We start from the raw sequence: 22260 nt of genomic DNA, 5'->3' as shown, positions 1-22260 counted from the left end.
AGTGCCCTCGAAAGAGGAAAACGATTTAACAAGTTGATTAATTAGATTGATTGAGTGTAGTGGTCAAATTGGTCGGTCATGCAACGGAGAGGCTGGTACCCGGAAAGATCCGAGCTTACGTGGTCGGAAGTCCAAGCACGTAGGCGCCAATTAGTAAGAACGAAGTCTAGAATGCAAAGGGAGAAGAGAAGGGCGGACACTCGCGTGAGAAATATGAGGAACGAAAGCTCCTATTTATACTAATCACGTGAAGGAATAGGGTTTCGGAGACTCTTTGGAAGTGAATCTCGGAAAGATATAAAAAGATACGTAAATCATGCAAAGAAGGGCACTGGGAAGAGGCGCAGCGAGCCACCGCGTCTCTTGGAAGAGGCGCAAAGACTGCTTTGCGTCTGTTCCCCTGTGGAGGTTTCCTCCTGCTTAAGAAAGATTTCCGTGTTTTAGTTATGGTAGGACGGATTTAATTTGATTATCTTTTGAATATTACGGGATATTATTTGCCAAAAGATAAAATTTGATGAATAAGGAATAGAAATATCCGGAACTTTCCAGAACATTCCGACTCGGGATTTAACAAACATCGAGAAAATGGAGACGGTTTTTGACCCGGACTCCGAATGTACTCTAATTACTGCCAAAACGACCGTATCGGCACGTAGATGACAACTAAGAGGTTGACATTTATATTTGAGCAATCACTTGACGATAAACTTACGAACTGTCACTAATCGTTCCGCGAATCAAACATGCGGCCCAATCATCACTGGGTGGCTTGCGAGGGGTGCAGAAACGAGGTGTCTACAGTACCCTAAGGAGTCCACCAAAGGGTTGACTAGTACTTAAGCTGACCACTTACTATCAAAATAAGTAACGAGGTCATGCCCCAACTTGGATATAATCCCACCAAGTCAGGAACACAAAGGCTATTAAGCAGTGAACATATACTCGTCAAAGACTATAAAGACCTATCTATGACAAACACAACAACCTGCAAGAAGTATTCAATACCAATTCTAACAATATTAACAATATTAAAGGCTTCAGGGAATCTAGGGCCGTTTCTACAATATAAGAAACTATTAAATTCAACCAACTATACATGTGAACTTAAAAACTTGATAAATGGCCTAAAACAAGAAAAAGGCCGATTATCCAATTCATATAAAATTTCATCCAACCGAATTTTTACCCGCAACCCCACCTGCGGCAGTGCGGGTTAAATTGCGGTGACCAATCACTCAATTAATCGACATCGAATCGATCAAAGGGACTAAGGCTCGGTTTTTCGACAATCATCAAAACATTACAATTATCGCTATAAAATTCATTTTGAGCCTAATCATTACAATTTCATTTTATAATCTACCCTAACATGTGCAACTACCAATATAAACATAATTTTACCAAACTCATTATCTTTACTACTAACCTTATTCATTTCAAAGGTTTAACCATATGTTACTTATTCTAACTATAACATTAATGAACCTAAAACGATGAACAAAGCATGAAAAACCGCGAAACAAGCGACAGACCAACCCGGGCCAACCCCACGGCAAGCGCGTGGGCTGCTGTGGCGCCACTCCCACACCTCCATTTCTCCATTTTTGTTCAAGATAACACCGTCTCGAAACATAATTAATCGTTCCCATACTAATATGTTAACTTAAACTAACCAAAAGACATGAATTAGCCATGCATGCAACCATATTATCATGTGGAATTAACTACTTAAATAAAAATCACAAAAACATACAAAAACAACAAAGAATGTGACGATTATTCGTCGAGTAACTCGAAATATGTTACCTTAAGCTAGAAAATGAGCAATTAGCACCTTGAAAATCAAACCCTAACAAGCAACTAGCCACTATCTTCGACAATATACGAGTCCCCAAACTCGTCCTCCAATTCTTCACCTAAATAAACAATAAAAACACAATAATAAGTAAAAAAAACCGAAACTACCCAAAATTCGTCTTAAAACAACTTAATGAAAACTGAAATTAAAACATACTAGGTTGTAGATCTCGACGAGAGGATTCCGGAAATATAAATTTTGTGAAAATCCGACAAGAAATGAGGAAGTTACGGCGAAATTTGCTTAGAAAAGCTTAAGTTGGTATAAAAATGGTGTTTTTCTTTTGATAGAATGCTTTAGAGTAGATGGGAAAAGAAAAATCAGAAAAAAGGAAGGGGAAAGGGGAGGTGTCCGCGGGAAAGGAAAGGAAGAAAGGAAGGAGCGGGTTTAAGTCGGGATTTTACGAGTCGGTTTTGGCTCGTTTCGATAATAATTAGAACCATTTGTCAATCGAAATTCGAAAGACCAAAATTCTTAAACACGAGATTACAAGAAAATTGAATACTCATACGACCCATTTCCAAAATCGTTTACCCAATTTTCAAAAGAGTTGTAATTTTTTTCCCGATATGCCCATTTTTCGAAATAAAAAGTTTTTACACGGTTTAAACTATTTTTAAACGTTTCGAAACTATCAAAATAAATACTTTACTTCAAAATATAATAAAATTATATTTCTTTGAATTATTTTTACTTGAAATACATTAATATCAAATTTTATTTGATTAATAAATTATTTCCGCAAAATAATAATGGTTCGAAATTACGGGGTGTTACATTTTCATTCCAAAAGACGATAATGCCCTTTGCACATTTACACGCATTTATCTCTCTAGACACTTTTCTCTCAAATTTTACTAAAAAACAACTACATTTTGATCTCCCATTTGCATTAAACCACTTAAAAAATGTTAGAAATTAACGTACATCGACTAGAAAACTTAAATAATTTTAAAAAATCGGCAAATAAACGTATTAAACACGGTTTTTTTTTAAAAAAATGAACTGACTCATGGACCAAATGTTGAGATTCAACAATCGACCATGGACCAAACGTGGGAACCCAACGCGAGCCATGGTCCAAACGTGGGAATCCAATGTTTGGCCACGGTGAACGTTTTTTTTTTTTCACCATGGCAAACGTTGGATTCCCACGTTTGGACCATGGTAAACGTTGGTTTCCAACGTTTGGTCCATGGCTGAACGTTGGATCTCAACGTTTGGTTCATGGTTCAACCTTGGGGGCACAAATCTCAGATTTCATAGAAAAATCGCAATGTTTGCTACTACTAAGTCAATAAGTAAATCAATTATCGAATATATTTAACGGTGCGCAAAAAAAAAAAAAAATTAACCAAATAATAAAGCGATTAAGTTGTTTAAGTACCGGTGATTCGGGATCCGTCATGTTAATTAAACTTGTTAATTGTTGTTTTTTTTTTTTTTTTTTTTAATTTAGTTGATTTTTAGTAGAATTTGAGAGGAAATTTTTTAGAGAGAGAAAGTGGTGTGTGAGTGCAAGGGTAGTTATCGTATTTTTTTTTTTTAAAAAAACGTCGTCGATGAAAATCAGCCCCCTTTTTTGGGGGGGTGAGAGGCGGTTTTTTAAGCGGATTTGAATTTGATTTCTAGGCCTACTCGATCAGATAAACAAAACAGGCTATTACGGGGCTAAGGCGGTCTAGTCTTGCTTGGGCCGACTCAAGAGTGACCAACTCAAAACAACTCAATCCAAGCTAACACATACTTAAGGAGTTAAGGTGACCTATGTGGATATGGTAAACGGGTCAATCAGGTTGGATTGAGTCGGGTCGGGTCGGGTCGGGTCATTCAGGTTTGTAGAGTTCGGGTCGGGTCATTTCGGGTTCAGGGCATTTTCGGGTCAACTACTATCATGTTATTCATGGATAGTAATCAATCTGCAACAATAAACATTCAAGTCAGGTTATACAGGGTTGAGTCAACTCGGGCTCGAATCTAGTTCAGATCTTGAATTCAGATGTCGAGTTGGGTTCGAATCTACATGTTAAATAACAACCTGATCCGTAACGACCCGACTCGAAATGCTCAAAATGGAAGACACAATCCAAAGAAACGGCAATTCAAAACAATAGCCAATACTCAATAGGCCCATACAAAAGAGCCCAATGTAAGAACCGGAGATTCACGGATTCAGCATATAAACCTCCATTCATTTTAGGGTTTCTCCACCTCTCTCTATTTCTCTATCACACTAGCAGCAGCAGCTTCTTCTTCATTTTTGTGCGCATCAATCACCTTAAGCCGCAACCATGGTATTTCTTCTCCTCTCTTTAATCAATCATTTTTTCACCTCCATTGATGACATCATCAATGTCTAATTCTTTTCGTCGTCGTTGTTTTATCACAGATTATGACTGAGAAGAACCGCAAGGAGATTTGCAAGTACATCTTCAAAGGTTCTTTTCTCTTCAATTTTTTTAAATTGATTTCGTTTTAGTTTGTTAGATTACAATTATCTGACATTTTAGATGTAAAGTTTACGATTTAGCCAATTTGTAGGTCTTATGTTTAAGAATTTTGCCTATGAAATGCTAATAGAAATGTATATTTATTGGCGTGGGTTAATTTTGTAAAGATCGTATTATCCGTCCGTCTCAATCAATTGTTTACCTCATTGAGATGTATTTTAATCAAAAGAAATAATTGGGGTAAAGGAACTATTTATTACTGTAGTTGTCGTTATTACTGTAGTTGTCGAAACGGAGAAATGTATCCTTCATCCATTCGTCTCAATCATTTGTTTGCAATTGATTAAATACTCTTCAAAAGGGATTAAAAAGTAAACAAATTATTGGGACGGAGGAAGTATATTTTTTGTGAGGTTTTTTGTAATGTTGTGGTGGAATGAAGAATTGTAAACTTTCGTAAATACTGTATTCATGTTAATATAGGGGTCGAAATTGAGAATCGGACGTTGTGTTGCGTTCAAATTCATTTCTGTGTTGCTTGAGTTAGTGTCATACTCCCTTTTATCTGAAAAATGGTGAAATATCGGGAACATTTCCTGAACCTCGTATTTTTGCCTGAAATTGAATCAACTGTGTATTGCAACTATATAATCTAGTTTTTGGGATTGGTTGAAATAATAGAATATCATATTTTTTTCTAACAAAAGCTTATTATGAATTTGTTCTGTTCTCCTCTTTTTATTTATCTACAAAAACCAAAGCATATTTAATTTTCATTTCACACTTGCGACTTTATTAAACTAGTCTTTAAACTTATTTAGCAAACCCAAATCTATCTAGAATTGCGAATTGTGACAATGCTGTATTATGTTGCTTTGTATGCTCTTCTGCGAAGGAAGCACCTAATCATGTTTTGTTTGTTGTTGTGAATGTATGTGATTGGTGCATCATTTGACCTAATCCGTAACTCTTTGTAATGTCTTTATTGCAGAGGGTGTATGCTATGCCAAGAAGGATTACAACCTTGCAAAGCACCCCGATATTGATGTCCCAAACTTGCAAGTGATCAAGCTCATGCAGAGCTTCAAGTCAAAGGAGTATGTCCGTGAGACCTTTGCATGGATGCACTACTACTGGTACCTGACCAATGATGGTATCGAGTTCCTAAGGACTTACCTCAATCTGCCATCTGAGATTGTCCCTGCTACCCTCAAGAAGCAAATGAAGCCAGGTGGTCGCCCAATGGGTCCCTCTGGTGATCGCCCACGGTATATTATTCTTCTCATTTTCTAATCCTCTAAATTCTATTATATGTTTCATTATCATTTGATTAAATTGTTGTTCTGTATTGTTCTCATGCTGAGTAATTCGTATTTGCCTACGTGATCATTACAGTGGTCCACCCAGAGATGGCGATAGGCCAAGATACGGTGACAGAGATTCATACCGTGGTGGTCCTCGTGCACCAACTGGTGAATTTGGGGGAGAGAAGGGTGGAGCTCCAGCTGACTACCAGCCTTCATTCAGCGTAAGTTCCTATTGCCTGCCAGTATTGATAGTGATCTGGATAAATAGAGTCTTATTGCCACCATTAGATGTTTCTGGTGTGGTCAAGTGATAGTTCTCGGTTTAATTAGAATCCATTGCTTTTGCTGTGATATACTACCTCCTTCGCCGTTTATGTTCCCATTTCACTTTAAAGGGAAAATGATCTATATTTTCTCACAACCTACATTTTCCGTATATGTTGGAACATTACGAATATTGTGTTTTGGTTGTATATCTCCCGTATATTTAGAGAAATAACTAGTCGAGATTGGCATGGAAGTAGTAAAACAAACCATCTGTAGTTACATACTGTGGCACCCACTACCCAGATGCTCTAGGCTGTTGATCAGGATCATGCTATATCTTTATGTTTTTCACATGAGTGCTACAAAGTTGTTTAGATGTTGGCACACCGCTGTGACTGAGAGTCCTGTACATTTTATGTCCTGTTAATGATGAATTCACCTGTGATTATGCAGAGCCGAAGGGGTGGATTTGGTCGTGGTTCTGGAGGTTATGGTGGCGGTGCTGCTCCCGGTGATGCACCTGGTGCTCCTGCTGCCTCAGGATCTTTTGCTTAAGTGTCTAATTTCACAATGAGTACAACAAGGCATGTAGTGGCACAAAAAGACTTTATTGTTATAGTAGCTTCGTAGCAAAGCAACAATCCCGGGCCGTTTCTTGGGTTCAAGACTCGTGTTTTGTATCGTGTTTTTGAAATTGTAGTGGACAGGAAGAGCAGCTACAAGTAGTTTTGGGAGTTTCTCATGAACTCATCGACTCTTCTGTGTTATTTTTATATTGTTGTGCAATTAACGCTATTAATCAGATTGTTTTCTTTGTCTCAACCCTCAACGCAGCGTCCTTTTACTCTCTTATCTAAACATCGTAGGATTATAATGTCGTGTTGTACTTGAAGACGGTACTTGCTGAATTTTATGTTCAGTTAAAAATGATCCCACTTATACACCAGGAGTGAAATATTTGGTTGCGGAGGGAAATTTCTTGTTAGATCTGACAATGTTAATGATAATCTGCAGCAGGTTGATCTCTGGTTGGAACGACAATGTTTCTGTGTTGCCCATTAATTTGTCCCTCATTGATGTTGATCATGAAAGGGAATCCTAGATCAAAATTGAAGAGAGGTAAATTTGAAGATTGCAGTGGTTTGCGTTTATAATTGACATGGTAAATTTGTCTTGAATTTGTGATCGATCAAAGAAATTTTGACTATTGAACTATTGTGTTCAATAAAAGAATGAGTTAGTCTTGCTGAAGACGGGTCGGAGCAAGTGACAGGTAATGCCACTCACAAAACGGATAGAGGGGATAAGGTGGGGGCACCCCCATGTGCTTCCCTCTCTCCTCTATTTGGGTCATTTGTGAGAGGAAATGGTATCCGTCACTCTAAAGTGAAAGGGACACTTGGAAACTAGAACTGGTTGCGGGGCTTGGGAAACTATACACACATTCTCATTGTAGACGACACTATCCGTCACAAAATGTTCCTCTCACAAAATGTAATAGAATATTGCAAGTGGAGCGAAATGGATACCCCCATTTGTCCATCCACTTCCATTTTGTGAGAAAGTCACTATCCGTCTTCAGCTTGTGACGGATAGTGACCGTCTTCAATGAGACGGACTGAGCTATAAAAGTTTCATGTTAAGATAAATTGTTTTTCTTAAAAATATTATTTAAGAAACATTGTAGGCCTACTCAATTCGGTTCAATCGGTTAGATCCGCCCAATATGTCCGGATTTTTGGACCGGAATTTGAAAAAGTAGTAATGTAAAAATAATCCTGGTTCGATCTTGGATCGGAATTTTTTAACCCGATCCGGGTTTTTTGTCGATTTCGGTCCCGGCCGATTTTGGACCGGTGCAGAGGCACGACCCCTGGATCAAATCAGTTCGGGTCGGGTCACTTTTGGATTTGCAAGTATTTGGGTCAAATCGAGATAATAGAGGATGTGCAACAATAAACTTTTGGCTTAGGTCATACTGTATTAATCAAGACAATTCAGGTTACGAGTTAAACTCGAGTCCCGGGTAGAGTTAGTTAGGTCGGGTTATTTGAGCCGAGTCGATTTAACCCGGTCTATGCTCTTAACACCATTTTCTAATTTGCTCTGAAGATAATTTAGAGAACTTGTTGCCGTCTCTCATTCGTACTTCCCCTGAATTGCGCTCATTCTCCATCTCAGTCTCAATCAGTAGCTACTTTTCCAAGCAGTAAGTTTTCTTCAATCTTTAATTTACTGCAAAAATGTGGGATAATTTACCGATTGAAATCAGCACTAGTATATTACACAGATTGCCAGTCAAAACCCTAATTAAATGCACAATTTTGTCAAAATCATTCCTGTCTTTAATCACTAGTCAGCCATTTATCTCCGATCACATTACACAACATGCCAATTCTAATTCTCACTTATTACTTCGTTATTTCACACACGGCAAACAAGAAATGTATCATTTTGAACCTGACGATCACAATTTTACCGGTTTCCAAACTGACGGATTGCTTGTCCCTTTCTCTAATAATAAGGAAGAATGTTTTAATGTTGTGGGTTGCGTAAACGGTGTTATTTGCTTATGATTTTAGCACTTGGGATACTCTTATTATACTTTGGAACCCCTCTATAAGGAAGTTTGTTCACGTTCCGCGACCTATAATGGTTTTACCAACTTATTTTCCGTTTAATTCTGTTTGTGGGTTCGGGTTTGATCCTATTTCGGATGATTACAAGGTGGTTCGCCTCATAGAATTGGATATTTGTTATGAGGCTAGCTCGGAAGTGCAAGTTGAGGTCTTTAGTTTGAAATCTGGGTGCTGGAGGGTTATCGGTGTTGGTCCTTGCTTCGGAATTAAACCGTACTACAACGGGTATACCCCTCGTTTCTTTAATGGTTCTGTTTATTGGGTTGTTTCTTCTTATAGTCCAGATGAATATGTGCTCAGATTTGATATGTCTACAGAGATTTTTGAGACCATACAACTCCCGGAAGTCTTAAAATTGAGCGAGTCAGGATATATACAAGGTTTATATATTCAGGCGAGTGAGCGAATGTTGACCTTGATTAAGAGTAACTACAGTGATTATGAAAGCAGGATTTGTAGCACATGTAGCGCATGGATTCTGAAAGAAGATGGGGTTGGTAAATCTTGGACGAAGATTTTTGATTTTGATATTGCTAAGTTACGTCCACGTGGCATGCCAATGGCTTTTAGTTTTAGAAAAAATGGTGAAATTATCATGGTGAAGAGTAATCATCAAAGTTATGTCGAAGAGGAGAATGTGGTTTTTTCAATTGATCCAGTAACACAAAGTGAGGCAACATTAAGGAACGTAAACGCAAAACATCATTCATTTTACTTGTCTACTTATGTAGAGAGCATGGTGTTGTTTAAGGAAGGAAAAGGAATTGAAGAACAAAACACGCCGTTGAAGTTCTTTCCAATTGAGAAGGTAATGAACGATTTAATGTGGGAAAAAGAAATCCTGGATTGGACATGCTAAGTTACTGGAAATCGTTTACTATACTGTTAGCTTCAGTTTTTCATAAGTTATCGTTTTTCATAAGTTCTCCTCGTGCTCGTCAGCTTTTCATGTGCTTACTTTCTCGAAGTTGTTTACTATGGTGTTCCGGGTCCTAATTGTCATAAGTTGTTTAATCCTTTTGAAGACTTAACCGTAATCAAACTATCTAAAATTCTGCTTTTACCATACCCTCTTACGTGTCACTCGTATGTGCTTTTTTGTAAGTTCTTCTTATTGATTGTCTTACTAGCAAACTTATGCATTTACTCTATCTTCAACCCCTGGCATTGTCAACTCAACAGTTTTCTAACAACTTCTAGTTTAGCATCTGTTTGAATTCGAGGTCGTAACTATTGTAGCCTATCATTAGAAGCCTAGGTTGTGCATTGTGTGGTACATGCATGTTTGTTTGGAACACAACCACAACAATATCTCTGTCATTTAGGAGTGTAGAACCCCGCTAAAATATGTTAGTCAACCTGGCTCTCAAAAGTATCGAGTAGTTGTCTTTTGTATCATAGATTCATAGTGAAGAACTGTTGTCGCTCATGATTTTAAGTGATGATATTGCTCATTATTGGTCTTCAGTGTCTTCCGTTAGCTTCTTTCCGCTAGCATTTTAGTAAGATTATCTGTGTTTAAAGCAGACGTTTGGTATATCATTCGGTTGATATATCTGTGCAGAGATTCAGATTTCGTAGAGGAACTTGTCGAACTTGACGCAATTCTCTTGGAAACACAATGCTAATGTCATGTTCATGTGAGTCCCTTATTTCACCCATTGACAGGCTCCTTTTAAGAAATTGGGTTAATATTATAGTATGTTGTTGCTGAAATTGCGGAAATGAAGTGATTCAAGATTTGTGTTATACCTTTTTGAAAACTACAACTAAATAAATCGAGAACCGAACTCTTCCGGATCTCCTTTTATTCTTCATTGAAGTTGTTCAACCACTCTGGTGTTTTTTTTTTGTCGATTTGTGATTTTTTTCTTACCTAAAATTTTTCCGAGACGAATGTGCTTCTGCTAGTGCAGTAGAGTGGTTTTTTCATGGGTCATGGGTGAAGGAGAGAATATTGATTATGGGTGAAGGACACATAACTTCTCATTTCTCAGTCATCTAAATTAAGACAAATTGTGTTAAGACTTATAGCAGATTATAATAGTTCTCTGTTTAATTAGGATCCATTGCTTTTGCTGTGATATTAATACCTCCTTCCCCGTTTATGTTTTTTTTTTTTTTTTTTTTTTTTTTTGATGACGAGGAGGTTGGATCCTCCCCGGATACAGGACCCCACCCTGCTAGGCGCCTGTACCATGTGAGTTCTTTCCCGCGGGGATTATTCCCTCTCCGGGCGTCAGGTCCCCAGGAAAGTGTTCATCTAGGGAATCGAACCCAGGACCTCGCAATTCCTCCTTAGGAGGCTTTGAGGTTACCCTGGAATTCCACTAGACTCACACATCTTGGGTCCGTTTATGTTGTTTCCTTTTCACTTTAAAGCGAAAATTACGTATAGTTTATTGCAACCTACATTTTCCAGATATGTAAAATATTCCGATTATTTAGTGTTGGTTGTTTACATTTAAAAAAAAGTTGGCTCACCAGCATATCCGAGTGTCCTTTACATTTTATGTGTGTTAATGATGTATTCAACTTTGATTGTGCAGACCAGAAGAGGTGGTTTTGGTCGTGGTGCTGGAGGTTATGATGGTGGTGCTGCTCCCGGCGATGCACCTGGTGCTCCTGGTGCCTCAGCATCTTTTGCTTAAGTTGTCATATCTTGTGAGAATGTAAACCACGCCTAGTCTGTTTTTAAGTGCAGTTTACACACTGTTTTTGGTACATTTAGTTTTACTCTGTTAAGAGTAAAAGGCTGTGTAATACGGTGACATAAATTTCGTTATGAAAATGTACGTCAGGAGTTAATTAAGTTTTGTTTGCAGAAGAAAATTTTCATGTCAGATCGACAGTGTTGATAATGAGACTTCGCAACTAGTTGATCTCAGGTTGATCGTAAAGGCAATCCTAGATCGAAAGCGAAGAGAGGAAAATGTGGAGATTTTGATTGGTTTGTGTTGATGATGGGCATGGGGAATCCGTTGTGATTGATCAAAGAAGTTGGTGACTATTGTGTTCAATAAAAGAAATTGGAAGGGAAACTTGGAAACTAGATCTGTTTGAGGGACTAGGGAAAACTATAAAAGTTTACATGTCAAGATCACAAAATTTGACATTTTGGACTTACTAAATGTGAACTAAAATGAATAAAGATATACTTATAAAATTGAACTGATGTAAAAATAAACATGAATTCTCATTGAATATGGAGATATTCGTCATAAGCTGAAGACGGGTCAAGTAATACCCAAGTCGGTAGATAAGACAAAAAGAGAATGTTACTCCCTAGGCATTCTGCTTTTGTCTTATCTACCACCCACTTGGTATTACTTGACTCGTCTTCAGCTTGTGACGGATATCTCTGTCTTCAATGAGACTTGCTGAAAAATAAAATAGAACTCAAGTTTGTAATGTATCAAGTACTATCCGTGTGGGTAGATAAGACAAAAACAGAGTGACATTCTGTTTTGTTACACTGTTTTTGTTTTATCTACCCAGAGTAGGATTTGACCTGTCGCAAACTTGCGACAGAAATGTCTGTCACAAATAAAAATTTGTGAAATATAAAAGAACAGGGTCTAAATGTATGGAGACCAAAATTTCTACAATAAAAGTTTACTCTTTCATCATAACAAAAGCACTGCTAAAAACTACGACTAGAGAAGGCAATGGGTTGTGCCGTCCCGACCCGTTGTGCCTAGCCATAATTTTGGTCGGGCCCAGGCACGGGTAATTGTGCTTTCGGGCTGTGCCGTGCCGGCCCTCTTTTCCCACCCCCACCGCGGCCCACCCCTTGGCCCGGGAAAGTCATGCCGAACTCGTGCCGCCATCGTGCTTGGGGTATTTTTATTGATTTTTTAATTATTTACCCCTAAAACCGTCGTGTATGGCCCATAATGCCTCGTGCCGGCCGTGCCTAGGCACGAGTTTTTTGAAATTTTGGCGTCGCGGCCCGCCTTTTACCCGATCATGCCAGACCCGCGCCACCTCGTTTTCTTCACCGTGCCGGAATCATGCCAACGTCGTACAGCCCGCCTTAGCCTGGCCCAAAATGCCTACTCTAACTACAACAAACAAATGGATCAAAATGCTCCAGCAAAAAATATGGGTACTATGTCTTAACAAAGAATTTTGATTTTGATCAAAAATCAAAATGCTCCAGCAAATAAAATTATGACAAAACCAAATAGAGTCGAGTTCGAGTTGAGCTCGAGCTTTTACCAGCCGGTTTCTATCTTCAACATTCAATGGTCAACGAGACTCGAGCCAAGCCCAAGCTGTATCCCAAATTCCAATAAAATATTAAGTCCATCCAAGCTCAAATTATTATAAAAAGGCATTTTACTTGACACAATGGAAACACAATTCCAAATTAATTTCACATTGATTACAATTCTCTTGACCTAATACATAGGAGGCTCAGGCCTAATAGAGCAAATCTTAAGAGGAACATCCTCAATTGATAGCTTATCAGAAGGATAAGGACAAGGAACAATTTTCCCTGGTTGCTTATCAGGCAACTTATCACATGCTTGAGGTTTAATTCCACTACTTATCCCTTCAATGTTACTACAATTCCACTGTACCTTCTTATGTTTCTCAGCTAACTCAATTGTCACATTTGATAAACAAATACCAGTAAACTTATCATTATCGAGTCCGACCAAATCACCAGCCATACTAACGTTCTCCGCTTTAACATTTTGATAGTTGATCCCGCTTATGATAGGCAGGGCTTTCGGATCCCACCCTTGATCAGGGTGGGATCCGTAATTTCCTGACATCCAGAAGACATATTTCATTGTCTTGAGGGACATGCCTTTTACGAATATGTTTTTAACGTACGCCCCACGGCCTATAGCGGTCTTGATTCGGACACCTGACTCGGTGTTGATGGCTGTTATGTCCTCTGCTCGTAGGTCTTCGATTCCTCCTGACATTTCACTGCCTAATGCAATTGTAGCACTGTAGGGTGAGATGCAAGTTAGTCTCTTTATGGTTACGTGCTTTGTTGGAATTCCGACTTTGATACCGTATTGGTCCCAACCGCTTTTTACTGCTATGCAATCGTCTCCTGAGACTATGAAGTTGTCGATTATTCGAACGTTTGTGCATGAGTCGGGGTTGATTCCGTCTGTGTTCGGAGATTTGATGGGTGCCAAGATGGTTAGATTTTCGACTATGACATTGCTGCAATGACAAAAGACAGGCACTATCCATCAGAAGCTGAAGACCAAAAATATGTGGTTACCAAAAATAGGATAGTACTCTGTATGTGTTTTTGAAGTAATACATATTTATAAGGCGGTTTCACAGAAGTACTGAAATCATGAAGCCTTAGTATGAAAAGTATGTAGTCCGTATTTGGGATAAACTGACATGAATGAGATCGTCATAGTAACTTGCCTGGAGTAAATAGGATGAACATTCCAAGAAGGTGAATTAAGCAAAGTGAGGTTAAAAATCTGAACTTGATCAGAGTACATAATCTCGATTAGGTAGGGTCGGGTTAAAACGAGTTGTTTTGCCTTGAACTTGTCCCACCAGTATTGTCCTTGTCCGTCAATCGTGCCATTTCCTCCTGTAAATAAGGTGCATAAGCTATTATAAGTCGTTCAGTCATTGTACGACTTAGTTCCTACATGAGACCGAGTATATATAACCTATGTTGGAGAAATTACCAGTAATAACGACGTCAGTAAGATTGGTGCCGAAGATTAGGCTAGAGTATCTCCCATTTGTCACATCCCTGCCCTTACCATAGGAAGGTAAAGGGGGTAAAACAGGCCATTCCGATTCATCCTGTTACACCATTTACAACTTAATAAATAGACCGATTCAAAAGCAATTGGGATATGAGTAGGTCTCCTGAGAGACGGTCTCTTAATAAGCTTTATTGAGAGATCATTGTACAATTTTAAGAAAAGGTGGTACTAAAGGTAATAAAATAGGTACAAATCATGATTAATGATTAAATTGGTACATTTATTATGTAAATAGGTACGAAATTACTATGTCACGGTCAACAATAAAAGAGGTACGAAATACAAATAAAAGAGTACGAAAAATTGGTCTCTCAATAACTTAGTGAGAGACGTCTCTCACAAGTTTTAGTGTTGAGATATTATCTTGTGTACCCCTCAACTTTTTCATTTTCTATGATGTACCCTCTTTTCTTGCAAAAAAAACTTTGACCGTCAATAATTCTTGGCTACAAGTTCAGAATACCATAAACTTTTTTACAAATTAACCGTCTTTAAGAGGTCTTCAGTTTGAAAAAGAATCCATCAACCTCTCAACTCGTAGTCGGGAATTATGGTCGGTCAAGGTTTATTCGTTAAAAAAGGTTTGACCAACCATAACTACCGACTACGAGTTTAAAAAGTGATGATTTTTTTTTTTTTTCAAATTCAAGCTCTTGACGAGATAATTGATTTGAAAAACAAAATTACTGTTTTCTGAACTGAGAATTATTTCGGTCAATTTTTTTGTGAAAAACGAGGATAAAATTTTTAAGGGTACACGAGAGAATATCCAAAACGATTCTAACACAAGTAAGAAAGGCTTCTACGCTATGAACTCTATTAGAATTATTCTCGCAACTTTTCCTGGTATCATAACTTTACCCATGCATCATTACTTGTACACTAGAGCTTATACTTGCCATGACGAAATCTCCGATTCAATTGTTAAAAAAGTTTTTTCAGCTTGTGACGGGATTAGCCCGTCACAAGCAAGACGCTTTGAATTAATTATCCCTTTCCGAGTTTAGTAGTTAACCAAATTCAAAAGCGACTAAGTTTTAATTACCTGAGAGGCGAGGAGAACAGCGTCTTTGTGAAGGTAAAGAGTGAAATGACTAGTAAGATTGAAGCTACCGGTTAGCCACCTCCCGGGTGGAACGATAAGTTCAGCACCACCCTGTGACGCGTACTTGCTGAGTTCTGCTATGGCAGACCTAAAAGCTTTGGTATTGGACGTCTTTCCATCGCCAACTCCTCCGAAATCTGTCAAAAATGCTCCATGTGCCCTGCACCCTGAAGGAAGTCCATCTTCCAAAACTCTGCCTTGTACTAAACTGAGGCTTATTAGGCTTAGAATTGCGGCTAATGCTAAGACCAGACCGCGAACCTGTTACAGTCCAAAACATCGCGATTACTGCTTATATGAGACGGTTTCACACTAAAATAATTTGCTTATAATATTCTCTTTTTGCAATATTTACTATTTTGCTTTGTATAATTTGTAAATGAGAGATATCTTTCAAATATTAAACGATTTTAAAGAAGACCAGCTGAAAAGGTAACAAAGGATTTATGCTACAAATTTCTGTTTGCAATAAAAATGATCAAACTTTAACGTAAATTATAGAATAATATCGTTTCAAAATGTGAGATTATATTTTATTGGACACCCAAAAATCAGTAAAACCGTAAAACAATTATGGCTTAACTCACAGTCGAATAATTCGGATTTCAATTTGCTAATATTAGTAAGTAAATGCATAGAAATTGAGAATAAAGTAAATGCCTAGAAAATTAGAATTTGTAGAATTTCTTTTTCGCTTGATCATACCGATATCTGAGTCAATTTCCTTCAACTAGGTAAAACAAAGTTAGTGATTGAACCCTAATCAAATTTTTATAATTCAACAACAATCGAGAATCCAATATTTGACCATTCGTGTAAGAAATGAAAGCCCTTAACGTTCATATCGACTGGTTTTGAAAGCTTGAAGATTAGAAGTTGTGATAAAGAATTATGAAAAAGGAGGAGGATTATGGACTTACATTGTGTACTCTAGCCATTGTAGTATTCGATGGAGAGAAACCGTGAAAACGTGGGATTTTATAGGTAGGTGAAATAAAAAGACAAAATAAAAGTTTATGGAATTAAAGAATTTGATAGTTAGAGAAATAAATATTTAGAGTAATTCCATTTTTTTTTTATGGAAAGGTATTAAAAAGTATTGGTCAGATTTCGTAACGTTATAAAATTGTTTATGCAAAGAATGGGATCATAAAAGAGCTAATATAGGTAACGTTAGCTTTGCATGGTACTAATTATCATTCCAAAATTGATTTTTTTTTTTTCTGTGATTACAAAAAAAAAAAAAAAAAAACTAAAAAGGATAAACAATTAGATACTATAAAATTATAATCCATTTAGATTCTGTTATGGAGGGTGTTGTTTATTTTCTACCCTATTTCGTAGATACACAAGATACGTAATTATAATACTTTTCTAATCAAGTTTATTATAATGAGCTCGAATTGCACTCGTTATCTTGAAATACTTCCCCTTATGATTAACAATTCCTAAGCTCGAATGCTATGGATGTTCAATTGTTCATATATTTTGTCTAATAATTTGTGATAGCCGATGATAGTAAATTGCCTAAATACTCTCATACATCATGCAAGTCTTTTTTAAAATAAAAGAATTGTTATCAGTTACTATGAACAAAAGATGTCAAGAAATTACGTAAAAATTAAATCAAACGAGTTTTTTGGATAACAAAATTCAAACTATAATATGATGTTATTGTTTTTCAATACAATTTTCTGCTAGAGTTTTTCCGTTCTAATCATTTCTTTACATTTGATTAAAATATATTTCACGGTATAAGAATTATAACAAATTTACGAGGGGTCTCAAGATATGGAATGGGATGAAATAATAGTGGTGTTTTTACAAGAGGTCTCAAGATATTGAAAATAGTTTAACAAATTTGTATCATGCGATTATTGAAATATTTCGACTTTTCTTTTATCGTTTTTTCGTTCCTTCTTTTTTTTACCTTTACTGCGGATAGTATCATGCTTGTCAGTTGTCGCTGACCATTAAAATTGTATGGGAAATATGGTTGTTGAAATATGATGAGTGCTATGGACCTTCTCCTTCCAACCTTCTCTTCTACCTTCTCCATTTTCCTTTCACAATTGGGTAATTTAGTAAGAGAGGGTAGAAAAGAGAGGTAGATAGAAATTCTCAAATATGATTAGCCGTGTGCTTGTTATTTCTATAAAATTGTATGTATCGGAATTCTTACACCCGGATGAAAAGTTCGGAAATAAAATGTCGAAACAAGATCACGGTCCTATTAAAACTTTAGTGCAATTGACGATGTCGTGAATATTATCAAACCTTTCAAATGGATATTTCCATTAAATCAAGACATTGTAGCCGTTTAATTAACAAAAGAAGTCAAGAGTCGAGACCCTATTCGATTTGCCTAGCTATCATTGTTAGGCTTCGGTAAAAACATACTCCTACTTTAGTGTTGAACTTGTTGAATGGGAAAGTTTAGATTGTGTTCAGGTGGATTTTATGCGCGCTGCTAAATTCGGTGCCTTCCCTTCCAAAGGGGGTAGTACAGTACGTAGAGTGACATGGATGAAGCATTTGAGTTCTTAGCAAACGGGGGAAGAAGAGATTCGCCCAATGCCTGGTTCTGCAAGAGACTGAAACTACACAACTCAAATGCTTCAACCACATTGGGCAAATCTCTACATCGGAAATATTCAACAATGATTTCCTTAAAAAGGAGGATCTCATATTTATTCAATCAGTTTCAAACTACATGATGGTATTTATACAACAAAAACAAATACTTCGAATGAAACATACACCGGAATTATATAATAATGAAGTACAAGGTGTACAACGGAGAGAACAATTCCTGGAATGCTAAAATCCTGTAAACGGAGCTAGTAGTTAAAATCTTTCGATGAGCATAGTATGAACGGTCTTCCAACCAAAAAAACCATGCCTCCAAACGGTTTGGCCATACCAAATGAATGCACTATGCATTTAGAAAGCCAGTAAAGATGGGGTATACCCCTCGCCAACAATTCGTCATCTCAAACCCCATGTGGATCCACTACTGCTATAATCATCATAATCAACGCGCTATCAAACTCAGTAGAAAATTAAATTTAAAATTGATTTTGTGAAAATATTACAGATTTCTTTCTATTAGAAAACTAAAAAGAAAGTGAGATTAGGATGATCAGACTGACGTGCAAGTATAATCAACAAAGCAAATGCTCTTCATTAGTAATCGAAATTTGTGTCCTCATATCATCCAAAGACAATTTCACGCAATCTAAATTCTAAAATCAACAAACAACACAACTGCAAGATCAACACAAATTGATATCTAAGACGGACATATTGATCTTTAACAAAAAAAACCATATTGTTGAAAAGTTAACAAGAGAGGTTTCAGACATCCAAGGAAGGATAAGAGCAGCACAAGCTCTCAACCCTGCGCAGGGGAAAGCTCTCAGGCGGCAACTGCGAATGTTCTTGAGAAACAAGCCTTAAGATTATCATCATTAACCTCCCCTATAATACGGAGTAATAAATTAGAACAAAATTAATGAAAAATAAAAGACATCAAACTAAAGTACATGAAAAGAATAAATGAAATTGAAGAGAAGTCTCAGACATCCAAGGAAGGATAAAAACAGCATAAGCTCTCAACCCTGCGCAGGGGAAAGCTCTTAGGCGGCAACTGCGAATGTTCTTGAGAAACAAGCCTTTATTTTATCATCGTCGACTTCCAAAAATAATTACATAAAAACAATTTTGAAATAAAGCCTCAGGAAGAGAGTCAAAATCTTCAGAATTTATCAGACGGTAATTCCAACTTTGATTTTAATTTCATCATCGGCTTTTATAATAATAATTGTAATAAATTAAAAATATATGTGGCGTTTCCAGGATGAATTGACACTAAATTAAAGTCAACAATCAGGATATACCACACCAGCCAATATATTAATTTAGCGACCCAAGCCATTATACCAAAAGAAACTGATTTATCTCCCAGAATTGGTAATGGGCGCAAACAAAGAATATAATAAAAGATAAACAAATAACCAAGACAAAAAGAATATTATTTATTATTATGCTCAGTGGAAGGAGAAGTCGTTTTAACAAAGCTCACGGCAAAACCCATACGAATTTTGTCCACTGCCTATGAACACCATTGGTGCTTTATCTCATCATTGCATAACTAACATTAAATTAAAACAAAAAAATTAAAAATTAAATTAAAATTAATAGGAAATTTAGAAAAGGGCTTCAGTGTGTGTAACAATCAGATCATTAGTCATAAGACTTCACTGAAATCCGCTAAGATAAAAATGTTATCATCATTAGACCTTCATAAATTAAGAAAAATATTAAAAATTAAACAATTAAAGAAAGTATTAGTGCTCAGACAGCCAAGGGTTTGTCTTCAAACAAAAGATCAGAAACTCTAGTCCACAAGAGTATCATCACCGCACAAAATACCAATTTTTTAAAAAATAAAACAATTAGAGTAAATAAAAAGAAGAAGAAAAAAGTTGAGATTTGAAATACCATTGATAAACTTGTGTTTGGGATTTGAGGGGGAGATGGAGGAATTGTTGTTAAGCGGCGAAGATGTGATGGGTAAACGGAAGAGAGAAGGGTTTAAGTAGTTGTGTTATGTGTAGAATTTTAGGGTTTTTAGAGTTATTGATTGAGGAGGGAGTCGAGAATTGCGGCTCAATCTGGGCTTTGTGTGTGGGTTGGTGGACTTTTGTGATGCATATCATTATGCAAGTAAATCCAGTTGAGTTGGAATTAGTTTCTACACATTGGGCTCCTATGTTACCTAGTTTATGGCAAACCTCCTTCTCATACACAAAATCTTATTGAAGACGGCGATATCTGTCACAAGCTAAAATCTTATTGAAGACGGCGATATCTGTCACAAGCTAAAATCTTATTGAAGACGGCGATATCTGTCACAAGCTAAAATCTTATTGAAGACGGCGATATCCATCACAAGTTTGTGACGGATATCGTTACATCTCACAAAATACCCATGAGAGGTGAGTGGGGAAGCACATGGGGAACGAATACCCCACCTTATCCCCTCTCCCTTTTTGTGAAAGGTCTTCAGCTTGTGACGAGATTAGCTTGTCACAAGCAAGACGCTTTGATTCTTATATTGGACTATTTTTTGAACCCGTACACTACACGAGTGGTAACGGAAAATATTATTAAAAGTAAAACTTACATTTTTTATATTGTATATTACTAAATTTTATAAAGTTCTATTTGTCTAACCATACACTTTTGATAAGTTTATGTTGTTTAAATATTTTTTTTTCCTGACTTTTTAATTTATGAGAGGTAAAATCTAAAAAGTTGATATAAAATTATTTTAGATTTCATAATTTGTTTATTTACATGAAATACATTTAGTTTTGCTCATTGTTGTATGCTTTTTTTTAATCATAATACCTCTTTTGTGTTGTTCTTATCTCAATTTTTTACCTTCTCTCTCATTTCCACTCTCACCCACCATCCCACCCGCCATCGCTTGTACATCTAGAAGAAGCATTCACCATCACTAACCGACCACCTCGAGCTCACCAAATAACCCTCCACCACAATGGTGACCGCATCCATATCCTACGTCTTCCAACTACCTACTCCCTCTTGTTACCACCATCCCCTATATCCCCGTCATACCTCAAGCATAAGCATCATCCCGCCATACCTCATGCATGAACTATTGACAATGCTTGACATTTAATGTCATTTTACTCTCATATTTTAGTTGGCATGTTAAATTAAGATATTCTCATTTTTAAAATTTTAGATATTATATAGCCATTTTCCTAGGTGTGACACGTGACAACAAAATAAGCACCTGATATCTATTTTAACATAATATAAATATAATATGATATTGATGTGAATACGGTACGGTGTCCTTAACGAAAATTCTACGAGAAAATTACCGTATCAAGGGACGCGAAAAATAAAACAAAAACAGTCCGAATAAGGCTTGGGGGGCCGTGCAAACCGTGAAGAAAGGGATGAAGAACCTCGGGAAAGACCAAGGCCAAGTGCATGGAACTACCTAGTTTTTATACCACCTAGTTTTCTTAATCGCCTAGTTTTCTTCCTAGTCTTTTCTAGTTTTCTTCTAAAGTCTTTCCTAGTTTTTCTACACTAGTCAAAACTAATAACTAGGCACCTAGAACTCATGCAAACATTGAAAGCTTGCCTTGGAGCCCAAGCATCATTCGGCATATATAAGGCTTGGCTCTCTTTATTTGTAGGTATGATATTTTGAGTAAAAAGGTTCACCATGTGTGGGAAACTTGTCTTCTTATTTGTGTTGTTACACGAGTAAAAGGCTCAAGAGGTCGAAACGAGTTTTTCGTACCTTGCTTAGACCGAGGACGCGATCCAAAGTTTAAGTCGGATTGTTTGACGCGTATCAAAAAATTCACCCATTGACGTAACTATAGGTCTAGTTACGGCAAATATCCCATTGTTTTCGAGGTCTTCATTGATCTTGAAACAAATATCCCCTTTATTCAAAAACACAAAAACAAATATCCCCTTTATTGATGTGAATACGGTACGGTGTCCTTAACGAAAATTCTACGAGAAAATTACCGTATCAAGGGACGCGAAAAATAAAACAAAAACAGTCCGAATAAGGCTTGGGGGGCCGTGCAAACCGTGAAGAAAGGGATGAAGAACCTCGGAAAAGACCAAGGCCAAGTGCATGGAACTACCTAGTTTTTATACCACCTAGTTTTCTTAATCGCCTAGTTTTCTTCCTAGTCTTTTCTAGTTTTCTTCTAAAGTCTTTCCTAGTTTTTCTACACTAGTCAAAACTAATAACTAGGCACCTAGAACTCATGCAAACATTGAAAGCTTGCCTTGGAGCCCAA

The 22260-nt window shown here is 37.0% G+C and overlaps 3 protein-coding genes and 8 non-coding genes across 11 annotated transcripts; 2 read left to right on the top strand and 9 right to left on the bottom strand.

Moving 5' to 3' along the window:
* The first annotated feature begins 4045 nt into the window (after window positions 1-4045).
* Window positions 4046-6707, top strand: LOC141656646 (small ribosomal subunit protein eS10z-like). Its single transcript, XM_074463607.1, has 5 exons — window positions 4046-4155; window positions 4251-4299; window positions 5303-5579; window positions 5707-5839; window positions 6339-6707. The coding sequence occupies exons 1-5, from the start codon at window positions 4153-4155 to the stop codon at window positions 6438-6440; spliced, it is 564 nt and encodes a 187-aa protein (XP_074319708.1). The 5' UTR covers window positions 4046-4152; the 3' UTR covers window positions 6441-6707.
* A 1830-nt stretch (window positions 6708-8537) lies between these two features.
* LOC141654772 (F-box/kelch-repeat protein At3g06240-like) lies at window positions 8538-11367 on the top strand. Its single transcript, XM_074461888.1, has 3 exons — window positions 8538-9332; window positions 10089-10164; window positions 11074-11367. The coding sequence occupies exons 1-2, from the start codon at window positions 8538-8540 to the stop codon at window positions 10122-10124; spliced, it is 831 nt and encodes a 276-aa protein (XP_074317989.1). The 3' UTR covers window positions 10125-10164; window positions 11074-11367.
* Window positions 11368-12841: 1474 nt separating this feature from the next.
* On the bottom strand, window positions 12842-16332 carry LOC141654771 (putative polygalacturonase). Its single transcript, XM_074461887.1, has 5 exons — window positions 16315-16332; window positions 15335-15655; window positions 14206-14326; window positions 13931-14105; window positions 12842-13714 (listed from the first exon to the last, which is right to left on the bottom strand). Exons 1-5 carry the CDS (start codon window positions 16330-16332, stop codon window positions 12928-12930), a joined length of 1422 nt encoding a protein of 473 aa, XP_074317988.1. The 3' UTR covers window positions 12842-12927.
* A 2197-nt stretch (window positions 16333-18529) lies between these two features.
* On the bottom strand, window positions 18530-18614 carry LOC141658346 (small nucleolar RNA Z122). Its single transcript, XR_012549237.1, has one exon. It is a non-coding gene; the product is annotated as a small nucleolar RNA Z122 (small nucleolar RNA).
* A 133-nt stretch (window positions 18615-18747) lies between these two features.
* LOC141658144 (small nucleolar RNA SNORD14) lies at window positions 18748-18870 on the bottom strand. Its single transcript, XR_012549047.1, has one exon. It is a non-coding gene; the product is annotated as a small nucleolar RNA SNORD14 (small nucleolar RNA).
* A 97-nt stretch (window positions 18871-18967) lies between these two features.
* Window positions 18968-19090, bottom strand: LOC141658133 (small nucleolar RNA SNORD14). The gene has a single exon (XR_012549037.1). It is a non-coding gene; the product is annotated as a small nucleolar RNA SNORD14 (small nucleolar RNA).
* Window positions 19091-19122: 32 nt separating this feature from the next.
* LOC141658354 (small nucleolar RNA snoR77Y) lies at window positions 19123-19205 on the bottom strand. Its single transcript, XR_012549245.1, has one exon. It is a non-coding gene; the product is annotated as a small nucleolar RNA snoR77Y (small nucleolar RNA).
* Window positions 19206-19231: 26 nt separating this feature from the next.
* Window positions 19232-19368, bottom strand: LOC141658356 (small nucleolar RNA snoR80). Its single transcript, XR_012549247.1, has one exon. It is a non-coding gene; the product is annotated as a small nucleolar RNA snoR80 (small nucleolar RNA).
* Window positions 19369-19438: 70 nt separating this feature from the next.
* Window positions 19439-19546, bottom strand: LOC141658348 (small nucleolar RNA Z152/R70/R12). The gene has a single exon (XR_012549239.1). It is a non-coding gene; the product is annotated as a small nucleolar RNA Z152/R70/R12 (small nucleolar RNA).
* A 64-nt stretch (window positions 19547-19610) lies between these two features.
* Window positions 19611-19696, bottom strand: LOC141658347 (small nucleolar RNA R11/Z151). Its single transcript, XR_012549238.1, has one exon. It is a non-coding gene; the product is annotated as a small nucleolar RNA R11/Z151 (small nucleolar RNA).
* Window positions 19697-19742: 46 nt separating this feature from the next.
* On the bottom strand, window positions 19743-19825 carry LOC141658343 (small nucleolar RNA Z157/R69/R10). Its single transcript, XR_012549234.1, has one exon. It is a non-coding gene; the product is annotated as a small nucleolar RNA Z157/R69/R10 (small nucleolar RNA).
* Window positions 19826-22260: the final 2435 nt, after the last annotated feature.

Source organism: Silene latifolia, chromosome 5 (assembly GCF_048544455.1).
Source record: "Silene latifolia isolate original U9 population chromosome 5, ASM4854445v1, whole genome shotgun sequence".
NCBI classification, from domain to species: domain Eukaryota; kingdom Viridiplantae; phylum Streptophyta; class Magnoliopsida; order Caryophyllales; family Caryophyllaceae; genus Silene; species Silene latifolia.
This window is presented reverse-complemented; position numbering and strand designations above follow the sequence as displayed.